At 50.3% G+C, this 21,819-nt stretch overlaps 1 protein-coding gene across 1 annotated transcript; it reads right to left on the bottom strand.

The window, feature by feature from the left end:
• Positions 1-17,751: 17,751 nt before the first annotated feature.
• Positions 17,752-21,550, bottom strand: BCL7C (BAF chromatin remodeling complex subunit BCL7C). The gene is given in 7 exon segments (XM_008152809.3): positions 17,752-17,863; positions 17,865-17,948; positions 18,488-18,573; positions 19,943-20,104; positions 20,204-20,312; positions 20,627-20,705; positions 21,227-21,550. Coding segments are annotated over 7 exon segments (654 nt in total). The 5' UTR covers positions 21,319-21,550; the 3' UTR covers positions 17,752-17,821.
• Positions 21,551-21,819: the final 269 nt, after the last annotated feature.

Below are 21,819 nucleotides of genomic sequence, written 5' to 3'. Positions count from 1 at the left end.
GCCAATGTATAGGGCACACTCACATCTACTGTCGATCACGGAGGAAATGGCGCCCAGCACACACTCTGAAGTCAGACTGTGTGGATTCAAATCTGCCTCTGCTGTCTACTGTGGGACCTTGGACAAGTGACTCAACTTCTCCATGCCGCAGTGTTCTCGTCTGTAAAACGTACTTTCCTCACCGAGTTGCTGAAATGATTTTGTGAAATCATGCATGTAGAGCTCTTGGAATATTACCTGGCTTAGTATTAGCTATTTTGTTTTATAGATTCCAAAACTACTCTTAGATCTAAGTTGGAGCTAAAGTTGAGATGCTCGCTCAAGTTGAATAACAACGGACAGAACCTATTGCCTCCTAAGGAGGACAGATGCGCTTAACTTCGGGGCTGGGTCCAACTTGAATTGCACGGCTGAGAGAAGAGGACTGAGTGTTGACAAAAGGATGGCAGGATTTGGTTGTTTTGTTTGTCTTCTACATGCTGCATTTTTTAAAGTTGAGGCTTAAAAATTAAGCTCTCTCTCTACACTCAAGGAAAAGGAAACAGTTTTATTGCAAATGGCCTCTGAGTTTAATGTTCTCATTCCACTTACTCTTTCAGCGGAATAAGAAGAGCTTGAGGGAGAGGCGGAGGCTCTGGGAGAAGCTGATGACAGGAAATGGGGAAGCCCCCTGGCCTGCGATGGGAGAGAGGAAGGCCTGGTCCCGGTGTGGCCCTGCTCCATGAAAGGAGCCAGTCCTGAGAGCAGGTGGCTACCTGAGGGCCCAGGAAACGTGGGATCCTATGAACTAGGTGTTCCCGCCAGCCCAGAGATTCTAGTACCCCACGGGGTACAGGGCAGGAGGCATCGACTTTAAGGAACCACTGAGGGCTTGGACAGTGATGCCAACAACAACCAAGATGAAGTAGAGATTAGACTTTGCCCAGCACTGACACCAAGTGTGAAAGCAAACACACACACACATGCACACGCACACACACACACACACACAGAAACCGTGGATATCCAGACAACACCTGGATCCTGGTATGCCCTTGAGGAAGAAAGTCCAACCGTGACTGAAAGAGGATTTCTGTTTAAGTCACAAGTAGTTTTAGAGAAATATTTGAATATTTGTTTAAATTATTTGAATATTGTTTGAATTCATGTTTTTGTCTAGTGGCTACAGTCCTTTCGTAAGCTTCCTAGTCCATTCCTCACCCCTTGTACTTCCAGACTTGGAAAGTGGGTGGTCTTCAGGATTAGAAAGACTTTAGGTTAAGTCTGGGTTCTGTCACTAGCTGGATTACCCTGGACAGGCTACTGCACTTCACGTCTCTGCACCTGTTTCTTCACCAGTAAAATGATGTGTTTCATCATAGGAGTTGTTGGAAGAGTGAAATGGAATAGAGTAGTTTCCAAACTAGGTCCTGGAGAACCTCAAGTCAATCTAGTGTTTTCGGAACCTTATGCACATTCCTTTAGGCATATTTGTATACCACTCTATTATTTACTTAATCTCATTCCTTAACAATATCAACTCACGACCTGGCCTGGTAGCTCAGTTGGTTACCGTTAGAGCATCGTCCTGAAACGCCAAGTTTGTGGGTTTGATCCCTCGTCAGGGCACGTACAAGAAGCAACCAATGACTGCATAAATAAGTGTAGCAAATCAATGTTTCTCCCTCCCTTTCTCTAGCTAAAATCAATCAATAAAATTTTTAAAATATAAATTCATTTTTATGGAAATGAATTTATTCAAAAAGGAAACAATGTTACTACCATATGTTAGAAATACTTATTGCTTACCCTAGAGCAGTGGTCGGCAAACTCATTAGTCAACAGAGCCAAATATCAACAGTACAACGATTGAAATTTCTTTTGAGAGCCAAATTTTTTAAACTTAAACTATATGGGTAGGTACATTGTTATTAACTTAATTAGGGTACTCCTAAGCTGGCCTTTGCTAAAAACGTCCTCAGTCTGATTGAGGTACGTTCGCTGAGTTCGACCCGTTCCAACTCTCCCATCCACACTGGTCTTGTATACTTGTTTCATCTATCTCCTTTCGTCCATCCTCTCTATGTGTCCAAACCATCTCAACATACCTTTCTCAGTCCTCGACACTACATCTTCTTTCACTCCACAACCTTCCCTAAAATTAACTTAATAAACTTTACTTAAAGTTTTAAGTCTTAGTTAAACTGTAGGTACGTTGAATAAAACTTGATATTATACTTAATAAAGATATTATTTATTGATAAAATTAAATTCCTTACAATTTATCTTACAATATCCATAAAATTAAATCATGACAATGACTGACAAACACTAATGTGAACAATGGCCTTGCATCTCCTTGGAAAGTTTGGGTAAGTCGGGTTTGTATGTTGTTGTTTTTAATTTTAGGCACGATTCCAGGTTCTCATCAATAAGACGACTTCTCAATTTACTCTTGATAAGGTTCATGCTTGAAAATGATTGTTCGCATAAATATGTAGACCCGAATAAGGAAAGAACAGCAAACGCTAGTTTTTTCAGTTGATTATATGAGTCAGGAATACTATTCCAGGTGTTAAAAATCAACATATCTTCCTTCTCCAGGTCTTTCAAAGCAGACCACTTGTGCTGTGAACTAAGTTCACATTTGTTTTTCTCCAATATTTCTATATCAGCACAAAGACGTTCAAATTTCGAGCTCCACAATTCTTTGTTTTTTAAATCCAGCAATTGCATTTCAAAGTTGCCAATGTCAGTATTAAAGGGAGAAAATTTTAATTCTGTTACAGTAGAATTAAGAGGTTTTTTAACAAAGGCTAACGTCGCTTTGCTGTTTCTGAATTCCTGAAACCTGTTGAGAAAAGCTTCCCTCATATTTAAAAGTGTTGTTTTGAAATAGCAAATGTCAATATCAGAATTATTTTCTTGGCGATGTTTCAACAGGCTTGGAAAGTGAATCAAAGTTTCTCTTTCAAAATCTTGAGCAAAAAGAGGTAATTTGTTTTCGAATGAAATAACTTCTTCTAACATCGAAAAAGTTGTGTTTCCTTTCCCCTGTAGTTTACTATTAAGCTGATTTAGATGAGACGTAACGTCTACCATGAAATAAAATTTTTGGATCCACTGATCGTTCGTTAGTTCTGGATAGTGAACACCCTTCTCAAGGAAAAATGCTTTCATTTCTGTTAATTAGGAAGTGAAACGTTTCAAAACGTTTCCTTTTGATAACCAATGTACCTTGTTATGCAGCAGAAGATCTGCATACTCACTCTCCATTTCAACTAAAGATTCTTTAAATTGGCGATGATTAAGAGCTTTAGCTATAACGGAGTTGATAATGTTTTGTTTTGAGATTTTATTTTTTATTTTTATTTTTTTCCTTTATTTAGAAGTTTATTTTTTAGTTGTGGAGATTTTATTTTTATTTTATTTTTATTTTTTAATTTTTTATTACTTTATTAAGGTATCACATATTTGTCATCAACCCCCCCTCCCATTCCCATCCCAAACCCCCCCACACGCATGCCCCCATCCCCCTGTTGTCCGTGATCACTGGTTAGGCTCATATGCAAGCACACAAGTCCTTTGGTTGATCTATCTCCCTTGTTCCCACCCTCCCCTACCTTCCCTCTGAGGTCTGACAGTCTGATCAATGCTGTTCTTGTTCTTCAGTCTATGTTGTTCATCATTTCCCCTAGATGAGTGAGCTCATGTGATACTAGGAATTCACTTATAGGAACCGAAAATGAGACAAGCAATAATGGTTATGCTGAGAGGCAAATGAATCAGTCTATAGTGAGTTTCTTTCTGGGCCAACAGTTCTTTTGAGTCCCGATTTCTATGTCCAACAGTTGTTTATGTGTACATAACAGCAATGATATTTCAGTTCTGGATGGTGGACAAATGGTGGTAATGCAGGTCCGACCCTCTCTGGTTTGGTCCTGGGCAATCTGCAGTGACGCACATCTGCTGACTGCTAGTATGGCAAGGCATGGTCAGCGTCTTCCATCTCTGGACTGCTTCTCTTCTGTCTTCATGGCTGGAGCACTCCTGTCAATTCCTCTCTGTTGCAGGAATCCACATGGTCTCGGAGTTGTTTTCTGAAAATATACAAACGTATTCTCGACCAAAAGTTAATAAAGTAATATTTTCTATAAATTTGACTTGAGATCCTTTTTCATTTTTTTGCCCAAACGATATTCCTTTGGCTTGTTTTGACACCATGTATGTTTTACCTGGGTGTCTTGCTATTAGCATTACAAATGAAAGTTAATTTTCTAAAGTAAAAATTTTCTAGATGTAATTTATTTACAGGATATTTTTCCTTACATGACATTCTTCTACTAACCCCCCTTTTTTGGTTTAAATATTGGGAGGCTTTTGGAAATTTTATGCTGTAATCTTGATAGCTTTTAAATTTTACTTTTTTGCACTAAAATGTGACTGCTTTAGGTTCATTATATGTTACGCAATTTTACCATGAGATGAACTACCAATAAAAATTTTAGTTGACACTTTAGGAACAGCTTTTTTGTCCAGTACAATTGATTTTTCTAGAGTATTTGCTTATTTTGATTGGCCAATTTAAATTAGTCTGAAAACTTGACTACTATTTTACTGTCAAATTTAATACTCTAATAACCATCTTGTTTTACCCTGTAAATATTAGTGGAGAGGATTATTTGCCTTCTTGAGTAGGCCCTGAGCATTCCTGGTGCTAGGCTGGATTTAGATATCATAGACTCCAGGTCCCCGGATCATGGGTGCAAGACATCTCCATCAAGTCTTGTTGCAGTGAGAGGGCATCTGCTGTCGGCCAAGTCTCTGTTACCTGGGTCCCGATTTGAGCTGGGCATGTGAAGCTGAGCAGCCATGGGGGCAGGAGATCTCCCTCAGCAGGGGTGAGGGTTCAGGCCCCTGCAAACTTGGGGGGGGGGTAAAGGTCTGTGCCCCACCTCTGTTGACCCCCAAATTCTCTCCTGATGGCCCCTATGCGACTGTGCCTGTCTTAGGTTGTTCCTTCCCTGAGGAATCTTTTTTTCTGTTATTAGATAGTCTTTTTTTTTTTATATTTTTATTGAGGTATTATATGTGTACATATCTTACTATTATCCTGAGGAATCTTACCCGTCTCTGGCTAACCAGCCATCCTCTGGGGCCAAGCAGGGTGATGTGAGATTTAGTTCTGTCTCCTTGGTCGCCTATGCCCCCTGGAGTTGATAATGTTAATCACCAATTCCATAACTTCGCAAATTTCTTCTGGAAATGTCTGCGCACAAAGCGCTTCTTGATTAATGATGCAATGGTAAGTAAGCATTTCGTGATTAATTTTTTCTTTCAAAATAGCAACAAACCCATTTCTTACACCGGTCATAGTTTTCGCCTCATCTGTTGAAATTGAGACAATTTTATCGAGTGGAATATGATGTTTTTCAATGCACTCAATTACAGCATTTGCTATATCCTCTCCACGTGTTTGACCTTTGAGTGTCAATAATCCTAAAAGTTCTTCTTTAGGACCTGTAGATGAAATAAATCGTACAAAAAGTGAAACTTGCGCTGTATCATTTATGTCACAAGACTCGTCAACTGCTATTGATAAAGCTGAAACCAATTTAAGATCTTCGACTTGCTGGTCTGTTATATTCAAAGACATTTTGACTGTTCTATCTTTCACTGTTTTAGCAGACAATGGCAACTCTTTAAATTTTTTTAGAATATCTGCTTTGTTCTTAAAATCCCGAAATAGCTCTTCAGATGCATTTATAAAACAACTTTTTATGTATTCACCATCTGTATATGGTTTTCCTCTCTTAGCAATCTCTTGACTAACCACAAAACTTGCAATATTAACATTGTTGGAAGATTGCATCCAGTAATTAAATACAGAACTTGATTTTTCTTGACTCTTCTGAAGTTCCTCAACTGCTTTCTTCCTTGCATCACCGACAGGATATTTAGTACTAAATGACACGTGTTTAGTTGTAAAGTGTCTCTCCAAATTAGATTTCTTGTTATGCGCCAATTTTTCCTGACAAATAAGACAGGTCAGAAGGCCATTTAAGTTTTGAATAAACACGAAAGTCTCGGTCCATTCAACTTTAAATTCACGTTTTTCTGTCTTCCGTTTTTCTTTGCTTCTTCTTTGTAGCCATGTCAAACAGGGCACCTAAAAAAAGTTTCATTTTATAATAATAAAGCCACAAAATAATTACAATTCTTAAATTGATGACAAAGATACCTGTAGGATTTGCAGCTGGTTGGAAGTAGGTATGCTTCGAGTAGGTACTTTTGTTGCACTAACCACTGCACATGAGACTGCTGACTGACCAGCTCACTCAACTCATGCATGAATCACGTGGGCCTCCCCCGGCCCGCCTGCGCCACGTCTCCCATCGCCCGACCGACCAACACCCCCACTTCTTCTAACGCCACTTCTTCAAAATAGACTTGCCCAGGCCAAAAACTGACTTCTACGCATGGGCCACGAAGTTTCAATCGCACTGTACATGTGCGCCCGCATGTATTTTGTGGAAGAACCACACTCAAGGGTCCAAAGAGCTGCATGTGGCTCGCGAGCTGCGGTTTGCCGACCACTGCCCTAGAGTAGTAAAAATAAATACAACAAAATCAAAACAATGCTATTCCATTCTAGCTGGTTATGGTTATAAGCCAAAGCTCTGAGCTCAAAGCCTGGACTTTGTTTTAAAAAGATTATCACAGTCACAAAAGGCCACCTGCGGCCTTACCTAAAATGTCCAGAATAGGCAAATCTATAGACAGAAAGTGGGTGAGTGATAGTCTAGGGTGGGCTGGGAAGTTTGGATGGGAGTTACTATTAATGAGCATGACTTCTTTTGAGGGTGTTGAAAATGTTCTAAAACTGAGTGGTGATAGCTGCACAATTCTGTGAATGTACTAAGAACCACTGAATTGTACACTTTAAATGGGTGAACTGTATAGTGAATTATCCTATCTAATAAAAGAGTAATATGCAAATTAATCATCACTCCGTTACACCCACCAGCCACGCCCACCAACCAATCAGGAGCGAGTATGCAAATTAACCCAACCAAGATGGCTGCAGCCACAGAGAGAGCAGGAGGGAGGCTTGGGTTTCCCCGGTGATGGAGGAAGCCAAGCTTTCTGCACACCCTGGCTGGCCCAGGCCTCCACTCCAGGCTACAAAGTTTCAATTATAGAAGATAAATAAATCCCAACAAAAATGGCAGCAGCCACGGAGCTGGAGAGAGCAGGAGGCTAGGGTTGCCCCTGGCGATGGAGGAAGCCAAGCTTCTGCAGCCCTGGCCTGCCTTGGCCTCTGCTCCAGGCTACAAAGTTTCAATTATAGAAGATAAATAAATCCCAGATACCAGGGCCTCTGCTTGGGTCGCCGGGTGGTGTGGCCGGCCTGCAAACCACCACAGGCCCCTCTCCCAGGCTGCCCCATGCCCCAAGGGAACCCCCACCCTGATCCAGGACACCCTTCAGGGCAAACCAGCTGGCCCCCACCCATGCACCAGGCCTCTATCCTACCTAATAAAAGAGTAATATGCAGATTGACCATCACTCCAACACACAAGATGGCTGCCCCCATGTGGTCAAAGATCCTGCCCCCATGTGGACACAAGATGGCCACCACAAGATGGCCAGCAAGGGAGGGTAGTTGGGAGGGACCAGGCCTGCAAGGGAGGGCAGTTGTGGGTGATCAGGCCAGCAGGGGAGGGTAGTTGGGAGGGACCAGGCCTGCAAGGGAGGGCAGTTGTGGGTGATCAGGCCAGCAGGGGGTGGGTAGTTGGGAGGCAATCAAGCCTGCAGGGGAGGGCAGTTAGGGGTGACCAGGCTGGCAGAGGAGGGAAGTTGGGGGTGACCAGGCCTGCAGGGAAGGGCAGTTAGGGGTGACCCAGGCCTGCAGGGGAGAGCAGTTGGGAGGGACCAGGCCTGCAGGGGAGGGCAGTTAGGGGTGACCAGGCCTGCAGGGGAGGGCAGTTAGGGGCAAACAGGCTGACAGGGGAGCAGTTAGGCATCAATCAGGCTGGCAGGGGAGTGGTTAGGGGGTGATCAGGCTGGCAGGCAGAAGCAGGTTAGGGGCAATCAGGAAGGCAGGCAGGCGAGCAGTTGGAGCCAGCAGTCCTGGATTGTGAGAGGGATGTCCGACTGCCCGTTTAGGCCCTATCCTGGTGGGATCGGGCCTAAATGGGCAGTCAGACATCCCTCAAGGGGTCCCAGATTGGAGAGGGTGCAGGTTGGGCTGAGAGACAAACAACCCCACCCCCCCACCCGTGCACGAATTTCATGTACTGGGCCTCTAGTATCTCAATAAAGCTGTTACTAAAAAGAAAGATGTTAAATCTGTTTCTTGCTCCTTGAGTAAATGAAGGGGTGCAAACATACCTGAACCAGGGCCGCCAGGTCTGCGACACCCCTCCCCATCATCTGAGTGGCAAACTCTGCCCCTTTGTGAAAGGGCTTGGTTGTAATCACTCAGTGTTAGCTAATATTCCCCAAAACAGCTGTCAGTCAAGTCAAACTTGGGTTTATATTCCTCCCTACCCAGCAACTGACCAGCATCATGGCTCTGGAGAAAATCGCCCCGGGCCCATTTCTGTTACCTGTAAAGTGTGAAGAGCACCTGCCTCTGGGGGGTGTAATAAAGGTGGGGTGATATGTAGGTCCTGCTCCTGACACACAGCTCTCAATAGTGGTCAGGCAGGACCGTAAGAACCTAGGAACATTCCTTGGCAAGTGGGATGGGAAAACTGAGACAAGATCATTAAACAAGGCCAAACAATTTGACCAATTTACAGCCAGCTGGTATAAACCACAAGACGTAATCTTCCCTAACCAAGACACGTGAGAGCAAATGGTTTATACCTCTTCACTGTCCTCCCTCTCCCGCCCCCCCGCATCACCAGAGAGAATAAAGAGCTTAAATCAGCCTGGTCAGGGAGATAGGTAACAGAGACCCAATTAGTGCCATTTGTGCCAGCCAAACCCAAGGACGGATGAAGTCAGGGGAACAATAACAAAACCCCGACAGACCCCAGATGAAAGTAAAGGGTGGAGCTAACCAAGTGAATCAACATATTGAAGGACACACCTGGAAACTAATGAATATCCTGCTGGGACCCTCCCCTCAGACCGCACCCAAGATTCCTGCCCACAAAAGAGTTAAAAGCCCTGGGGACCAAGGACACCAGCCAGGGCTCTCTGTGGAGCACGTCCGTTACTTTCCTCAGGCATGAGCTCTTTACTCTCCTTCTCCTAAAATTAAATGTATCTCTGTATTCTAACCTGAGGGTATTTTTTTCCATTGCTTTTTAGAGAGTGGAAGGGAGGGAGGTTGGAGCGAAGAGAAACATCGATGTGAGAGACACAGTGACTGGTCGCCTGTCACACCGGTCCACTGGGGCCAGGGATGAACCTGCAACCCTGGAAGGTGCTCTAGACCGGGAACCAACCGAACCCAGGGACCCATCGTGTGCAGGCCGCAGCTCTCCCCACTGAGTCAGGGCTCTCCTACAATCCTGTGTCCTCTCAAGACCTGAAACCAGCGGCTGCTGGTTCTGGGCTACCCTGCCCCCGCCCCCAGGACCCCCTTTTCTCTGACTCTCCGCTGAGCGGGCAGCAGCCCCCTTGGCTCGCTCCTTTCCCACGGCGTTTCTGGGGCCAAAGCAGCCCCACCGAGTCCCGCTCCTGCTGCTCCTCGTACCCTAAGCCCTTCCCTGTTTCCCTGTCCCCAGCTTTAACGAACGTACTCTCAAAGCCACCTGGACTCGGGTTGTGACATATTTCCTGCAGGAGCTCAAGAGCCCACCCGCTACCAGCCCACCGGAGGCAGGGCTCTGGGGGCCTCCCCGTGACAGCGGCGCTCAGACACAGCCCGGCCCAGCAGAAGCAGCGCTAGAGCTCGGGGCAGTGCTGTGGACCGGGCCTCCGCCCGACCGGATTCGCCAGCGGGAAAGCACGCCTTTGCTATTCTGGGTCTCAGCCTCCTGGGCTGCAGAATGGGGACACGGCGGGTTCCAGGATCCTCACGCCCGGACAGCCGGGAAACCAAGGCCCAGAGGGGCTCACGTGCTGCCCGGACACGGCGGCAGGGGCCCAGCCCGGAGACCCGCTCGCCGGCACGGCGCAGGCAGGGCCGGGCGAGGCAGCCCTCCACCGCAGCGCCGAGAGCCGCCGGGGCTGGCCGGTGGCCGGTGGCGCGCCCGGCCCTCCGCTGCGGGCGGCCCTTCCGTCGGCGGCTGGAGGCCGGAAGTCCGCCCGCGGCCGCTCTAGGACGCCCGGCGCGCGCTCGGTGCCGTCACCCGCCGCCGGCGCCCTCCTTTGTCCGCTCGGAGCTCCACAAAGGCCGCGGGGGGAGCGGCGCCGTCCTGCAGCCCCGGCCGCGCTCACCGCCGCCGAACCAGCACGGGCGCCCCGTTTGGGGCCGTTTTCATGGGTCCCAACCGCCCCACAACATCTTAAAATGTGTACATTAAATCCTCCACCGGGTTGTTACACGTTGCAGGCAGTTTTCCTTTCTTTTCTTCGGCACTGCATTTCCTAAATTTCCTAGCGGTGAGTCTAAAAATGAAAGGTTGGAAACACTCACTTTCCAACAATTGGGTTTACACACCGCGTTCCGGCCAAGGTTGACAGACGGACGGCCCAAAGATGAGGAAAAGGTGATTTTTTCAGAGGAGGCCAAAAGGTCCCGTGGGTAAGTGCCGAGCCCAAGGCCACTCAGGACAGATGAGTTGAACCTGGAAAAGCCCATTGCTACCCTGGGTCCTGGGCCGTCTCCACCACAGCTGCCTCCCAGAGCTGACGGGGAAACGGAGGGACCAGCAGCAAAGCCACTGCCACCGACAGCCCCGAACAAATGCCCGGGAATGGAGAGGACGCGCTCTGCCCCGGGCAGGGCCCGTCACCAACCGGGCACAGCCCTGCCGGGCAGCAGCGCAGGCACCGGTCAGGATGTGGGGACTCGGCCAGGGCTGCGTCTGCCTGTTCCACGCGCGCCTTCTGAAGGTGGGGAGCCACAGGGTGGGCCCCTGTGAGAGGGGCCTGAGCTCAGTAGGTTTGGGTCTCCAGGGGGACGGAGAGAAACGCAGGCCGAAGAGGCGTGGAGAAGGGGACGTGTGCTTGTTCTTTCATCCATTTACCATTAATGAACACCTACACTAGACCCTAACAGTGATGGGCAACCTTCTGAGCTTGGTGTGTCAAACTTCGCCAAAAAACTGAGCATAACTCGGGTAGTGTGTCACTTTGAGGAAAAAACTAACTCCAAGACTCTAGTCGCAAATGTTTCATCCTCAGGAGCAGCAAATGTTCCATCCTCGGCATGCGGCCGCGTGTCATCAGAAATGGCTACGCGTGTCAGTGCTGACACGCGTGTCATAGGTTCGCCATCACTGCCCTAGGAGGACGGATAGAGCACTCGGCCTCTTTCTAGCAGGGCAAGTGAGATGTCCAGCAAAAGAGGAAGTACAGTGACTAACAGGGCACCTGACCTAGTCTGAGGGCCAGGGAACCTTCCTGAAGGAGGTAAGAGCTAAGCCAAGGCCTGAAGGATAAGTAGGCATTGGCCAGGAAGAAAGAGGAAGGGAAGTTACCCAGGCCAGGGAGCAGCAGGTGCGGAGGGGGGAGCACTTCAGTGTGTTAGAAGTGGTGTGTGTGGCGTGGTAAGGGGAAAGGAGTGAGAGAGGTGGGCAGGGGCCAAACGGAGCAGGTTTGGTGGGAGAACTGCGTGGGCAAAGGCAGGTGTGAAAGGGAACCGTGAGGCCCAGGTGGCCGGAGGGCAGGAAGTGGCAGGAGCATTCTGGAATAGTGACTGAAGAGGCTGAGGAGGTAAGCAGAGACCCGCACCTGGAAGGCCCACAGTGCCTGCTGCAGAGCTCGGACATTAGCCTGCAGGCCATGCAAACGGACGTAAATGAGGACTAAGACACTAAGGAGTAGTGGGGATTGTGGCAACTGAGGAACACACGCTCTGTCTCTGCGGCAGCCAGTGCCCCACGGCCCCTGGTGATTACCACGCCCGGAGGCAGCTTCCATGTCTCAGACCGTCTGCTTTGTCAAAGGTAGCTAGGAGTTCAGATTTTTTATAAGCAATCACTTGATTTTAAATGTTTGCAATATATTCAACACCAGGTAAGCCAAGCAAATCCTATCGATAGGCCAGTGGTTCCCAAACTCTGTATCACCTGTGGAGCTTTTAAAAATCCCAATGCCCACGTCGCCTCCCATACCAATGAAAGTGTCTGGGGCAGGAACCAGGTATGAAATCCCAGGTAGTTTCAATGTGCAGCAAGTTTGAGAACCAGTGCTGTAGGCTAAGTACAGGCAAACCTCATTTTATCGTGCTTCAGAGGTGTTGCGGTTTTTACAAATGGAAGGCAAGACCCTCCACCAGCAAAAAGATCATGACTCGCTTTCTTGTGATACTTGCTTTATTGTGGTGGTGTGGAGTGGGACCCCAAAGTCTGAGTGCACCTGTGTACCATTTGGGTTGCCAGGCAAAGGCAAGGGGAGCCTTGGGGGGTTCAGACAGGGGAGGAACAGAGTGTAGTTTCAGGAAAATCAGTCCTGAGGAGGAAAGCAGTGCCGTCGGGTGAGAAAGGGGCAGTGGTGGGATCCTGCTAGGGACCATCCCCGTTTGCCCAGGACCGAGTGGTTTCTTGGGACATGGAACTTGAAGTGCTTCGTCACTCTAGATCCTGCCCTGATACCGTTCTGTCTCCCCAGGGACTGATGCCACAAACTCTAATTCTAAAAAGGTCCCTGGGAAAGGGTCCTCTATCTCCTGGGGGTAAACTCACCCGGGGCTCTGAGCCCCAGGCCTGACAGGCTCGTCCAGGGAGCTAGAAACGGGGAGGAATTAGAGCCATCTGTTCTCCACCTGGCAGAGCGAGCCTAGTCAAACCCAACTCTGTGGAATACTACCACGCAACAGAAAGGGACAGAAGGATCCAAGCAACAGTATGGATGCCTCTCAAAAACATCATGCTGAGTGAAAGAGAACAGATGCAAATGAGCACACCCTGTCTAAGTCCATGCATATGGACTTCTAGAGCAGGTTAACCTAGTCAAAACCAAAATCGAACAATGGCTGCCTCGGAGAAGTTGGGACAGGAAGGGGGGACAAGGACAACAGGAAGGGGCAACAGGAATTGGGGGAAGATAGTGATGTATTTGATAAGGGCTTGTGTTATGCAGATGTATGCATGTGATGAAACTGACTGAATCATACAGGTAACGACTGGGCGTTTCATTTTATGGATATTTTGCCTCAACAGAAAAGAAAAACTTAAAACTAGAGGCTCAGTGCCTCTAGTTTGTGCATGGGTGGGGTCCCTTGGCCTGGCCAGCGATCAGCTGGGCACCGCAGGAGGTTGGCTGTGGGAGCACACTGACCACCAGGGGGCAGCTCCTGCATTGAGCGTCTGCCCCCTGGTGGTCAGTGCGCGTCATAGCGACCGGTTGTTCTGCTGTTCGGTTGATTTGCATATTAGCCTTTTATTATATAGGATACTGAATTCTAGTTAATGTGCTGAAGTGTTTAGAGGGAATTGTACTGTTGCAACTAATTTTGAAATGGATATATGATAAAGCAAATACAGTAAAATGTTAGAGTCTAGGACCTAGACTCTAGGTGGTGAGTGTATGGGTGCTACCTGTACAATCCTTCCAACTTTGCTGTCTGTTTATAATAAAATATTAAGGGGAGGAATCTAAGTCTGATCATGTCATCCTCTGCTCAGACCCCTTCAATAATTCTAATAATTCTTCATCTCTTCCAGGGTAAAACCCAAAGCCCTGACAATGGCCTCCAACAGAATGACAGTACATTCTGGTTACCCCAGGTTTCACCTGTTATCTGGGCATAATTATAAATGCATCATCCTCTTTTATTCTCAAAGTTTGAATGACAGAATATGTGCCTGCCTTGCCTCTGAGGCCCTCCCTGACCTGACCTCATTCCCCTCCACCATACCTGTCTCCTCCCTCCCTCCCGCCCTCCCTCTGCTCCAGCCACACTGACCTCATTTCCAGGCATGCTTCCCCTCAGGACCTTTGCACTGGCTGTTCCATCTGCCCAGAATTCTCTTCCCCCAGATATCTGCATGGCTCTCTCCCTTACCTCCTTCAAGCTTTTCTTTAAATGTCTCTCAGTAAGGCCTTCCCTGAGCTTCCTATTTAAAATTGCAACCCATTCTTTCCCCATCTTCCTTACTCTATTTTTAAAAAAGTAGTTATAACTTCCTACATATGATATAATTTACTGAAAATAAGCTCCACGAGGCAGGGATTTTTTCCATTTTGTTTATGTTGTATCCCCCGGGCCTGGAAAAGTACCGAGCAAACAGCCACAATACCTGGTGCTCTGAATAAAGGAATTCCCCTCCCGAGTGGAGCTCACAGTCTGGTGTGAAAGCAAACCCAGACCATCACAGGACAATAACTAGTGCTCCATGAAATGGCAGGATGGGGGCAGGGGCATGAGAGGAAAGAAGACCCCGAAGCAGAGGTTTGAAAACAAGAAGGCACCTGCCAGCTGAAGAGGGGATGAGAGGGGCACTCCGGACAGAGCAAAGAGCATGAGCTAAGCCGAGAGGTGAAAAACAGCGAGTGCGTTTGGGAGCGATTTCCAGCAGTTCCGAGGGGAGCTGTGCAGGGTGGTGTGTCAGAGTGTGGGCTCCGTCCTGCAGGTCATGCCGACTGGAGGGTTCTGACCCAGGGCAGCAGCATGAACAGGTTCGGGTTTCTGAGACTGCCCACGTGCTGGGCGGAGAATGGACTGGGGTGGGCAAGAGTGAAGCAGGGAAACCTACAGAGAAACAGTGGGGCCCTAGAAAGGGGCAGAGGGGAGGATCCTTAGAACAGAGACTTAACGGGACATGATAGCACATGGGACATTGTGACTCCTGGATGCTCCCATCTGAGCCAACTCCTGGCACTGGGGGGCTACTGCTCTGCACAGGGGATGGCGGACACACGTTGGGAGAAGGTGGAGGCTGAGGGTCTGTGGGACATCCAGGGAGAAGTCTCAAAGGCATTTGCTCCGAGTCTGGAGGTGGGGGCAGAACTTGGAGGCAGATTCGAGGAGTAGCTGGGACCCAGCAGGGAGGAGAGCTCCATGGAGAGAAGGCGAGGCCAGGGCAGGCGGTATTTAAGGGACCAGGAAGAAGAGAGAGTGACACAGGGAGAGTAGCCCCAGAACCAGGGATAGAGAGAGTATGGCCCCGGGGAGGGGCTGGGTGGGCGTGGTAAGGTGATGATTAGGGGTGTGGCTATGGAAAAGGTCACTCGTAGGGGAGTATCGGTTGCGTAGGCCTAGGCTAAAGAACAGATGCCTGGGGCTTGGGAGCTGGGACCAGGAGGAGGACAGGAATCAGGGAGACTCAAGCTTTCAAGGCTGCTCAGAAATGGACTCCTCCTCCCCAGTCTTACTGACAGGCAAGTCTCTGGCCTCTATCCCTAAACCCTAGTGTCCTCATCTGTAAAATGGGGTAACAGGAAAAACAGCTGCCATTTACTGAGCACTTACTATGTGCCAAGCCAAGGACTCTCTATGTATTGCCTCATTTAATCCTCACAGTAGTTATTGTTACTATTACTCCCATTTTACAGATAAGAAAACAGTCACAGAGATAAGTCACTCGTTCAAGGTAACACAGTGATTGAATAGACACTGAGATTCAAACCCAGAGCCTGAATACTGGGCCATAATACTGTACTGCTGACCCATACAAGGCACTTTACAGTTTACAGAGCACTCTCATCACCTCACGGGGTGGTTGAGGGGATAATGAGATGACCCACACACCCAGGAAATGGCTGAGATTATTGGTGCGGCTGAAGAATGCCCTCCAAAGATGTCCCTGCCCTAATCCCAGAAGCTGTGACTGTTACTTTATCCACCAAATGAGACTTTGCAGCTGTGATTAAATTAAGGGCCTTGAGATGGGAAGATTATCCTGGATCATCCAGGTCCAATGTCATCACAGGGGTCCTTAGAAAAGGGAGGCAGGAGAGAGACAGAAAAGGAGACGTGCTGATGGAAGGAGAGAGAGAGAGAGAGAGAGAGAGAGAGAGAGAGAGTTTGGAAGATGCTCTGCTGCTAGGTTTGAAGATGAAAGGAGCCAAAAACTGCAGGAGGTCTGCAGAAACGGAAGAAGGCCGGGAAACTGGTTCTCCCCACAAGCCGCTGGAAGGAACCAGACCCGCAGACGCCCAGACTTTAACCCATTAAGACTTATTTTGGACTTCTGACCTCCAGGCAGTAAGATAATAAATTTGTGTTGTTTTTAGCCACTAAGTTTGTGGTATTTTGTTATAGCAGCAACAGAAAATGAATATATCACATCACTACACACCTGGCCCCCTGGCCAGCTCTGGCTCAACTACTACTACTGCAGCTGCTATCGTGAATCACCCTTACATTTTTAATAGTTCTTTAAAGTTCCAATTTGGTCCCCTCTGAATCTCAGTCTCTTCTTTGTTAAAAATAAAAATAGGGCTGGGCCTGGCCAGATGGCTCAGTTGATTGGAGCGTCGTCCTGTACACTGAGAGGTTGGGGGTTCGATTCCCAGTCAGGGCACATACCTAGGTTGCGGGCTCGATCCCTGGTCAGGGCGCATATGGGAGGCAACTGGCCAGTGTGTTTCTTTCACATCGATGTTTCTCTCTCTTTCCCTTCCTCTCTCTAAAATCAATAAACATATTTTCAGGAGAGGATTTAAAAAAATAATGATAAAATATAAAAGTAGGGCTAATATACCTGACCCTAACTCTTTTGTAGGCACAGAATGAAGGTGCTTTACATTATTTGAAGGTTCCTATAAGCTACCGGGACAGATGAGGTCTAGTTATCGCCCCATTGCTCAGATGAACAAATGAAGGGAAGGGAAATAGCCCATGCAGAGCCACACAGCTAGTAACAGAGCCAGGACTTGAACCAGGGCTTCGGACTTCAATTCTAGCACACTGAGGTTCATGTCTCAGAGCTTAGCTCACGTGCCACCTCCTCAGAGAAGCCTACCTGGAAGTCTCAGCCCATTCATTCATTCATTCATTCATTCACCAAACAGTTGCTATGGCAGCTCTGTGCCCAGTTTGGTGCTAAGAAAACTGGGGACCAAGTTCTGCCCTCAGGAGCCCACAACCTAGTGAAGACACACAGGCCAACCACCCCAAACAGCCTGATAAATACGGAGGCAATGGGGAGGGAGCACGGCGGGGGGGGGGGGGGCAAAAGAAGGGAAACCGACGATGCCTGGGGCCAGGCAAGGCTTTCTGGAGGAGGTGGTGATCGAGCTGGGGACAGATAAGACTCAGCCCAAAGTGTGGGCAGGGTTCCAGTGGAGGAATGACTACGCAGAGGCAGCGAGGTACGACGCTGTAGCTTCCTGAGGGCAGCAAAGGGGTTGGGCCATCCCGGGCCCCAAAGTCCCTCTTGGCCTCCATGATCCTGTGTACGAATGGGAATCGTGGGCCTTGGTGCCCAGAGCTTTGGTAATTGCTGGGCCCAGGTCCCTGGATTCCTCCTCTGGCTGAAGGTCAGAAAGGGTCAAAGGTCAGGGGTATAGGACAGGGTGGAGGGAGTGTTAGAGAGGCAGGGTCCTGGCTCAAGCCCCCATTCCATACCTGACTCATCATGGTGTGACTATAGGAAGATCCTCTCAGAGCTTCAAGTGACACTACCTGAGAAACGGAGCATGAGACAAAACTGGCTCCAAAGACCCTCCCCAGCCCGGACGGGGAAATGACAGGACACAAAATTACAAAAGGGTCTTTATTTGTAAAAAATCAAAGGGGCCCCTGGGGCAACAGGAAAGACAGACCAGCTTCTCAGGGGTCGGGGGCATTTGGGCAGATGCGCTTGAGTGGGGGGGGCGCCCTCCGAGTCCTCGGTGTCACCCTGGGCTGCCTCGGGGACAGGTGGCACTGGCTCAAAGACAGGGTAAGCTTCGGGGGCCTGGAGAGGAAGGGTGGACAGGCATGAGCTCCCCGGACCCAGGAGTGCAGCCTCCTGGCCTCTGCCTTCTCCAAAGCCTCCACTCCACTCCCCTCCCGGACCCAGGAGTCCAGCCCAGAGCCAGGGACCCGGCACGCAGATTAAGTGGGGGCACTGGACACAACAATACCGTTTTGGGGAAAGAAGTTGATATTTGGTATTTCTGGGAAATACATCAAGGTAGTCCCTGTGGGAAGTCAACTTTGTGGGGGACTTTCTTAAGCTAATTGTATCGTTTAGGATTTTAAAAAATAATACTTGGAGGAGCACCATGATCTTTTCAGGCTTTTAATGGTCTTAGATCAGCCCCGAGCCAACCCGCAGGACTTTGTTTCTAAAACACCCTTTCCTCTTCGTCCCAAGAACCCAGCTGTAAGCCGTCAGCTGTGTCTGAGGTCTGCGTTTCCCACCCGGACCTCAAGAGTGCAGCCCCACGCCTTGTGCTGCCCGAGTCCCATTCCCTCCCAGACCCGGGAGTCCAGCCTTCTGGCCCCTCTCACCTCAGCCTCCAGCAACTCTGGGACAGGCTCCTCCTTGGTCAGCATGGGGGGTTCATCGGTGCCGCCTGCAGTGATGCCCCCGGGATCTGGAACGGCAAGGTAACAGACATTCCCTGAGCAGCCGCTGTGCCACAGCACCGAGCGGGGGAACGAACACCAGGCACATCGGCCCCCAGCTGTGGCAGCACTGAGGCGGGAGCCGAGCACCTGGCTGCACCCCAGGAAGACACGGGAGGGACATTTAGGTGGGATCTTGATGGGTGAGTAAGATTTGAGCAGGCAGGTGGGGAGGTGGAGCGCATTTTAGGCAGAGGCAACATACACTTAGCACAAATTCTGGGGTTGGACTGCCGGCGTCCAAATCCTAACCTTGGGCTCGAGACCTAATTTCTCTGGACCTCAGTTTCCCCACCTGTAAAATGTAGATCGTTAGAGTAGCTACCACAGGAGCCTGCTGTGAGGATTAAATGAGATAATACGGGTAAAGTCCTTAGCACAGTGTCGGGCACACAGTTAAGTGCTCAATAAATGGCAGTTATGGTTTTTATATTAGTAAAGGTCCAGAAGTACAATCCAGACACGGCCATAGGCCCAAGTCATGGTGTTCCTGAAAGGGAACGATGGGGTCACGAGGGGACGGTTCACAAAGGGCCGAGAGGCCAGCTGAGAGCCACTGAGGGCTGCGAGCGGGAAAAGGACCCCGTCCAACTTGTGCTTTAGAAAAAGCCGCTCCGCCGGCTATGTGGGGGGGACTGAAGGAAGGGAGGCCTACAAGGAGGCTGGAGTTTGGTGAGGATGAGAGATGACAGAGCCTGGGGAGGGAGAGGGAGCTAGGCAATGTTGGGAGGAGGTACTGACCAGAGAGGGGGTTGACTATGTGGAAAAGAGAGAAGCTGAGGAGCACTCATGCTCAAGGCTGGTGAGCTGGGCGATCAGTTTCTCATCTATAAATGGTGATAACAATCCTCAAAGCCTTGTAGTAGGGATTAAAGGAGATAAAATAAAACATGTAAAAAGCTTAAAGAGTGTCACACAGTAAGAGCTCAATAAGTATTAGCTGTCATTATCACTTGCTATTAATTACTCTTAAGATATGCACTGTTATTTATGTCTCAACAAATATTTATTGAGCACGTACTATGTGACACTTGGTGTTCTGAAGATACAGTAGCAGACAAGATCCATGTGGACCCAACATTCAGGCGGCTGCCATGAGGTGGAAGAGGGAAAGAAAGACACTTAGGTAATAAAAGTTAAATGTACATGAAAATCCCAGTGGTAAGTTATCAACAGACCAGAAGTCAAGACAAAGGGTCCGGGACCTTCCACAGGAGTCAGGAGGGCCTCCTGAGGAGGCACCAGGAGAGGGGGAGCAGGCACAGGGATAAGCTGGTGGCTTCAACCTTGGAGAGGACACGGGACACGGGAGGGCTCCTGGGCGGCACCCAGTCCTACCTCTCTCCTGGCCTAGCCGTGGAGGCTGAGCTTCCTCCGGGACCCCGTCTGGAGGCCCGGAAGGTGATGCAGGACGGCTGGGCTGGGGGGTGCCGCCAGGGCTGGGCTCAGTGCCCTTTTGCAGGGAGCCTTCCGAATGGAAACTCTGGTTACTGTTCTCATCTGTGAGAGCAAAAGTCGAGAGGGTTGGGCCTGAGGTCCCCAGTCCCCTCCTTCAATCCCATAGTCCCCCCCTGCCCCCGTCCCAGGATCCCTACATACCATTGAGATCAAGCAGAATGAGAGGGCCACCCCCTCGTGGGCTGGCACCCCTACCCCGACGCTCCCGACCTCGGGATCTCTCTGCCCCGCCACCTGCCCTCCGTCGCTCCTGGGGATTAGAGGGGTAAGGATCAGAGATGGCGCTTGCAAAGCCCCCACCCTACAAATAAGTAAGCTGAGGCGCAGAGAAGCCAAAGGCCCTGCATGAGGTGACCGAGGTGGTGCACACTGGGTGAGGTCTTGAATTCCGGGGTCTGGAGCAGGAGAACGGGAGAAGGGGGGGAGTTGCCAATAATTGTTAACATGTGTCTCGGCTGCTGCCTTTGAGGTCTCAGAGTGGGGGCTGGAGGTGGAGGCCAGGAGGGGGAGGGGCTTGCCTGGGGTTGCACAGATGCAGGGTCTGGTGTGGGGGAGCTTGCTCACCTCCTCCTGGGGGTCCACCACTGGCACCCACTTGAAGATACGAAGGGACGTGTCGCCCACAGTCACCCAACGCTTCTCCCTGTGGGAGAGTGGGGGGACTAGGTCAGAGAGGCCTGAGCTGAGAGCCCCCCTCCGCAGCTAGACACATCTGGGGATACCTACAGAGGTGTGGGTGGTGCACAGGGAAGGGGCAGTTTTGCTAATGGGGCATAGTGAGAGGGAGAAAGAGAACCTGCAGACCCCGGGGCATACATGGAGGTGCCTCTAGTGACAGAGTATGGGGCCATGGCTCACAGACCCCGGGGGTAGACACGGGCACCAGGCTAGGGCCTGGCTTGGGATCCGGCATTCTTTCGGGAGGAGTGTCAAAGCCTTAGGGGGCGGGGCATAAATGGGGGCTCCTGCTCTGGAAGGGCACGGCTGGGGTACACGCTTTGTAGACCCCAGGGTGTAGCCAGAAGGGGACAGAGCTCTGTAGATCCGGGGCGCAGCTGGGGGACACGCCTAACACCTGGGCCACAGCTGGTGAAGGGCGGGGAGACGCCTTTGGAGGAGGAATGGCCCTGCCGGTCCCGACCCTGGCCCCGGGACAGCGCTCACCATCTCCGGACCTTCTCGATGGTCGCCATCACCTTCTTGATGTCATCCTTGGCCCGGCTCCGGGTCTCAGCCCGCACGGTCCGGCCGGCCATGCTGGCGGGGCTGGGGCCGAGGCCGAGCCCGCGGCTGGGCCGCCTCCCGTCCGGCGGGCTCAGGCTCGGCGCCAGGCCGGGTCGCGGTTCTCTCGGCCTGCCGTCCCTCCGGGAGTTGGCCGCGCCCTCCCTCGCTCCCCAACGCCTCCGCGAGTCCCCGCCCCGCTTCCTGCCGCCGCGCCCCGCCCCGCCCTGGCCAGTCCCCGGAGCGGCCCCGCAGCGCGGACCGACTGAGTCCAGGCCTGGAAGCCGGCCCGCCCCGGCCCGCCCCCTCGGGGTGCCCGGACGCGCAGCGCCCCCTGCCCGCCGCCCAGAGGGAGGTTGGGGGCAGCTCCGAGGCTGGATGCGCGTGGCGGGGCTGAGGGGTGCGTTCAGAGCACGTGGGCGCGGGGAACGGGAAGGACTGGGTCTGGGTGTGCGTCCTCTGCGCGTGAGCGCCCCTGTGACGCGCACGCGCGCGCACGTGTGTGTGTGTGTGTGTGTGTGTGTGTGTGTGTGCGC

The sequence above is a fragment of the Eptesicus fuscus genome, chromosome 4, assembly GCF_027574615.1.
Source record: "Eptesicus fuscus isolate TK198812 chromosome 4, DD_ASM_mEF_20220401, whole genome shotgun sequence".
NCBI lineage: Eukaryota > Metazoa > Chordata > Mammalia > Chiroptera > Vespertilionidae > Eptesicus > Eptesicus fuscus.
This window is presented reverse-complemented; position numbering and strand designations above follow the sequence as displayed.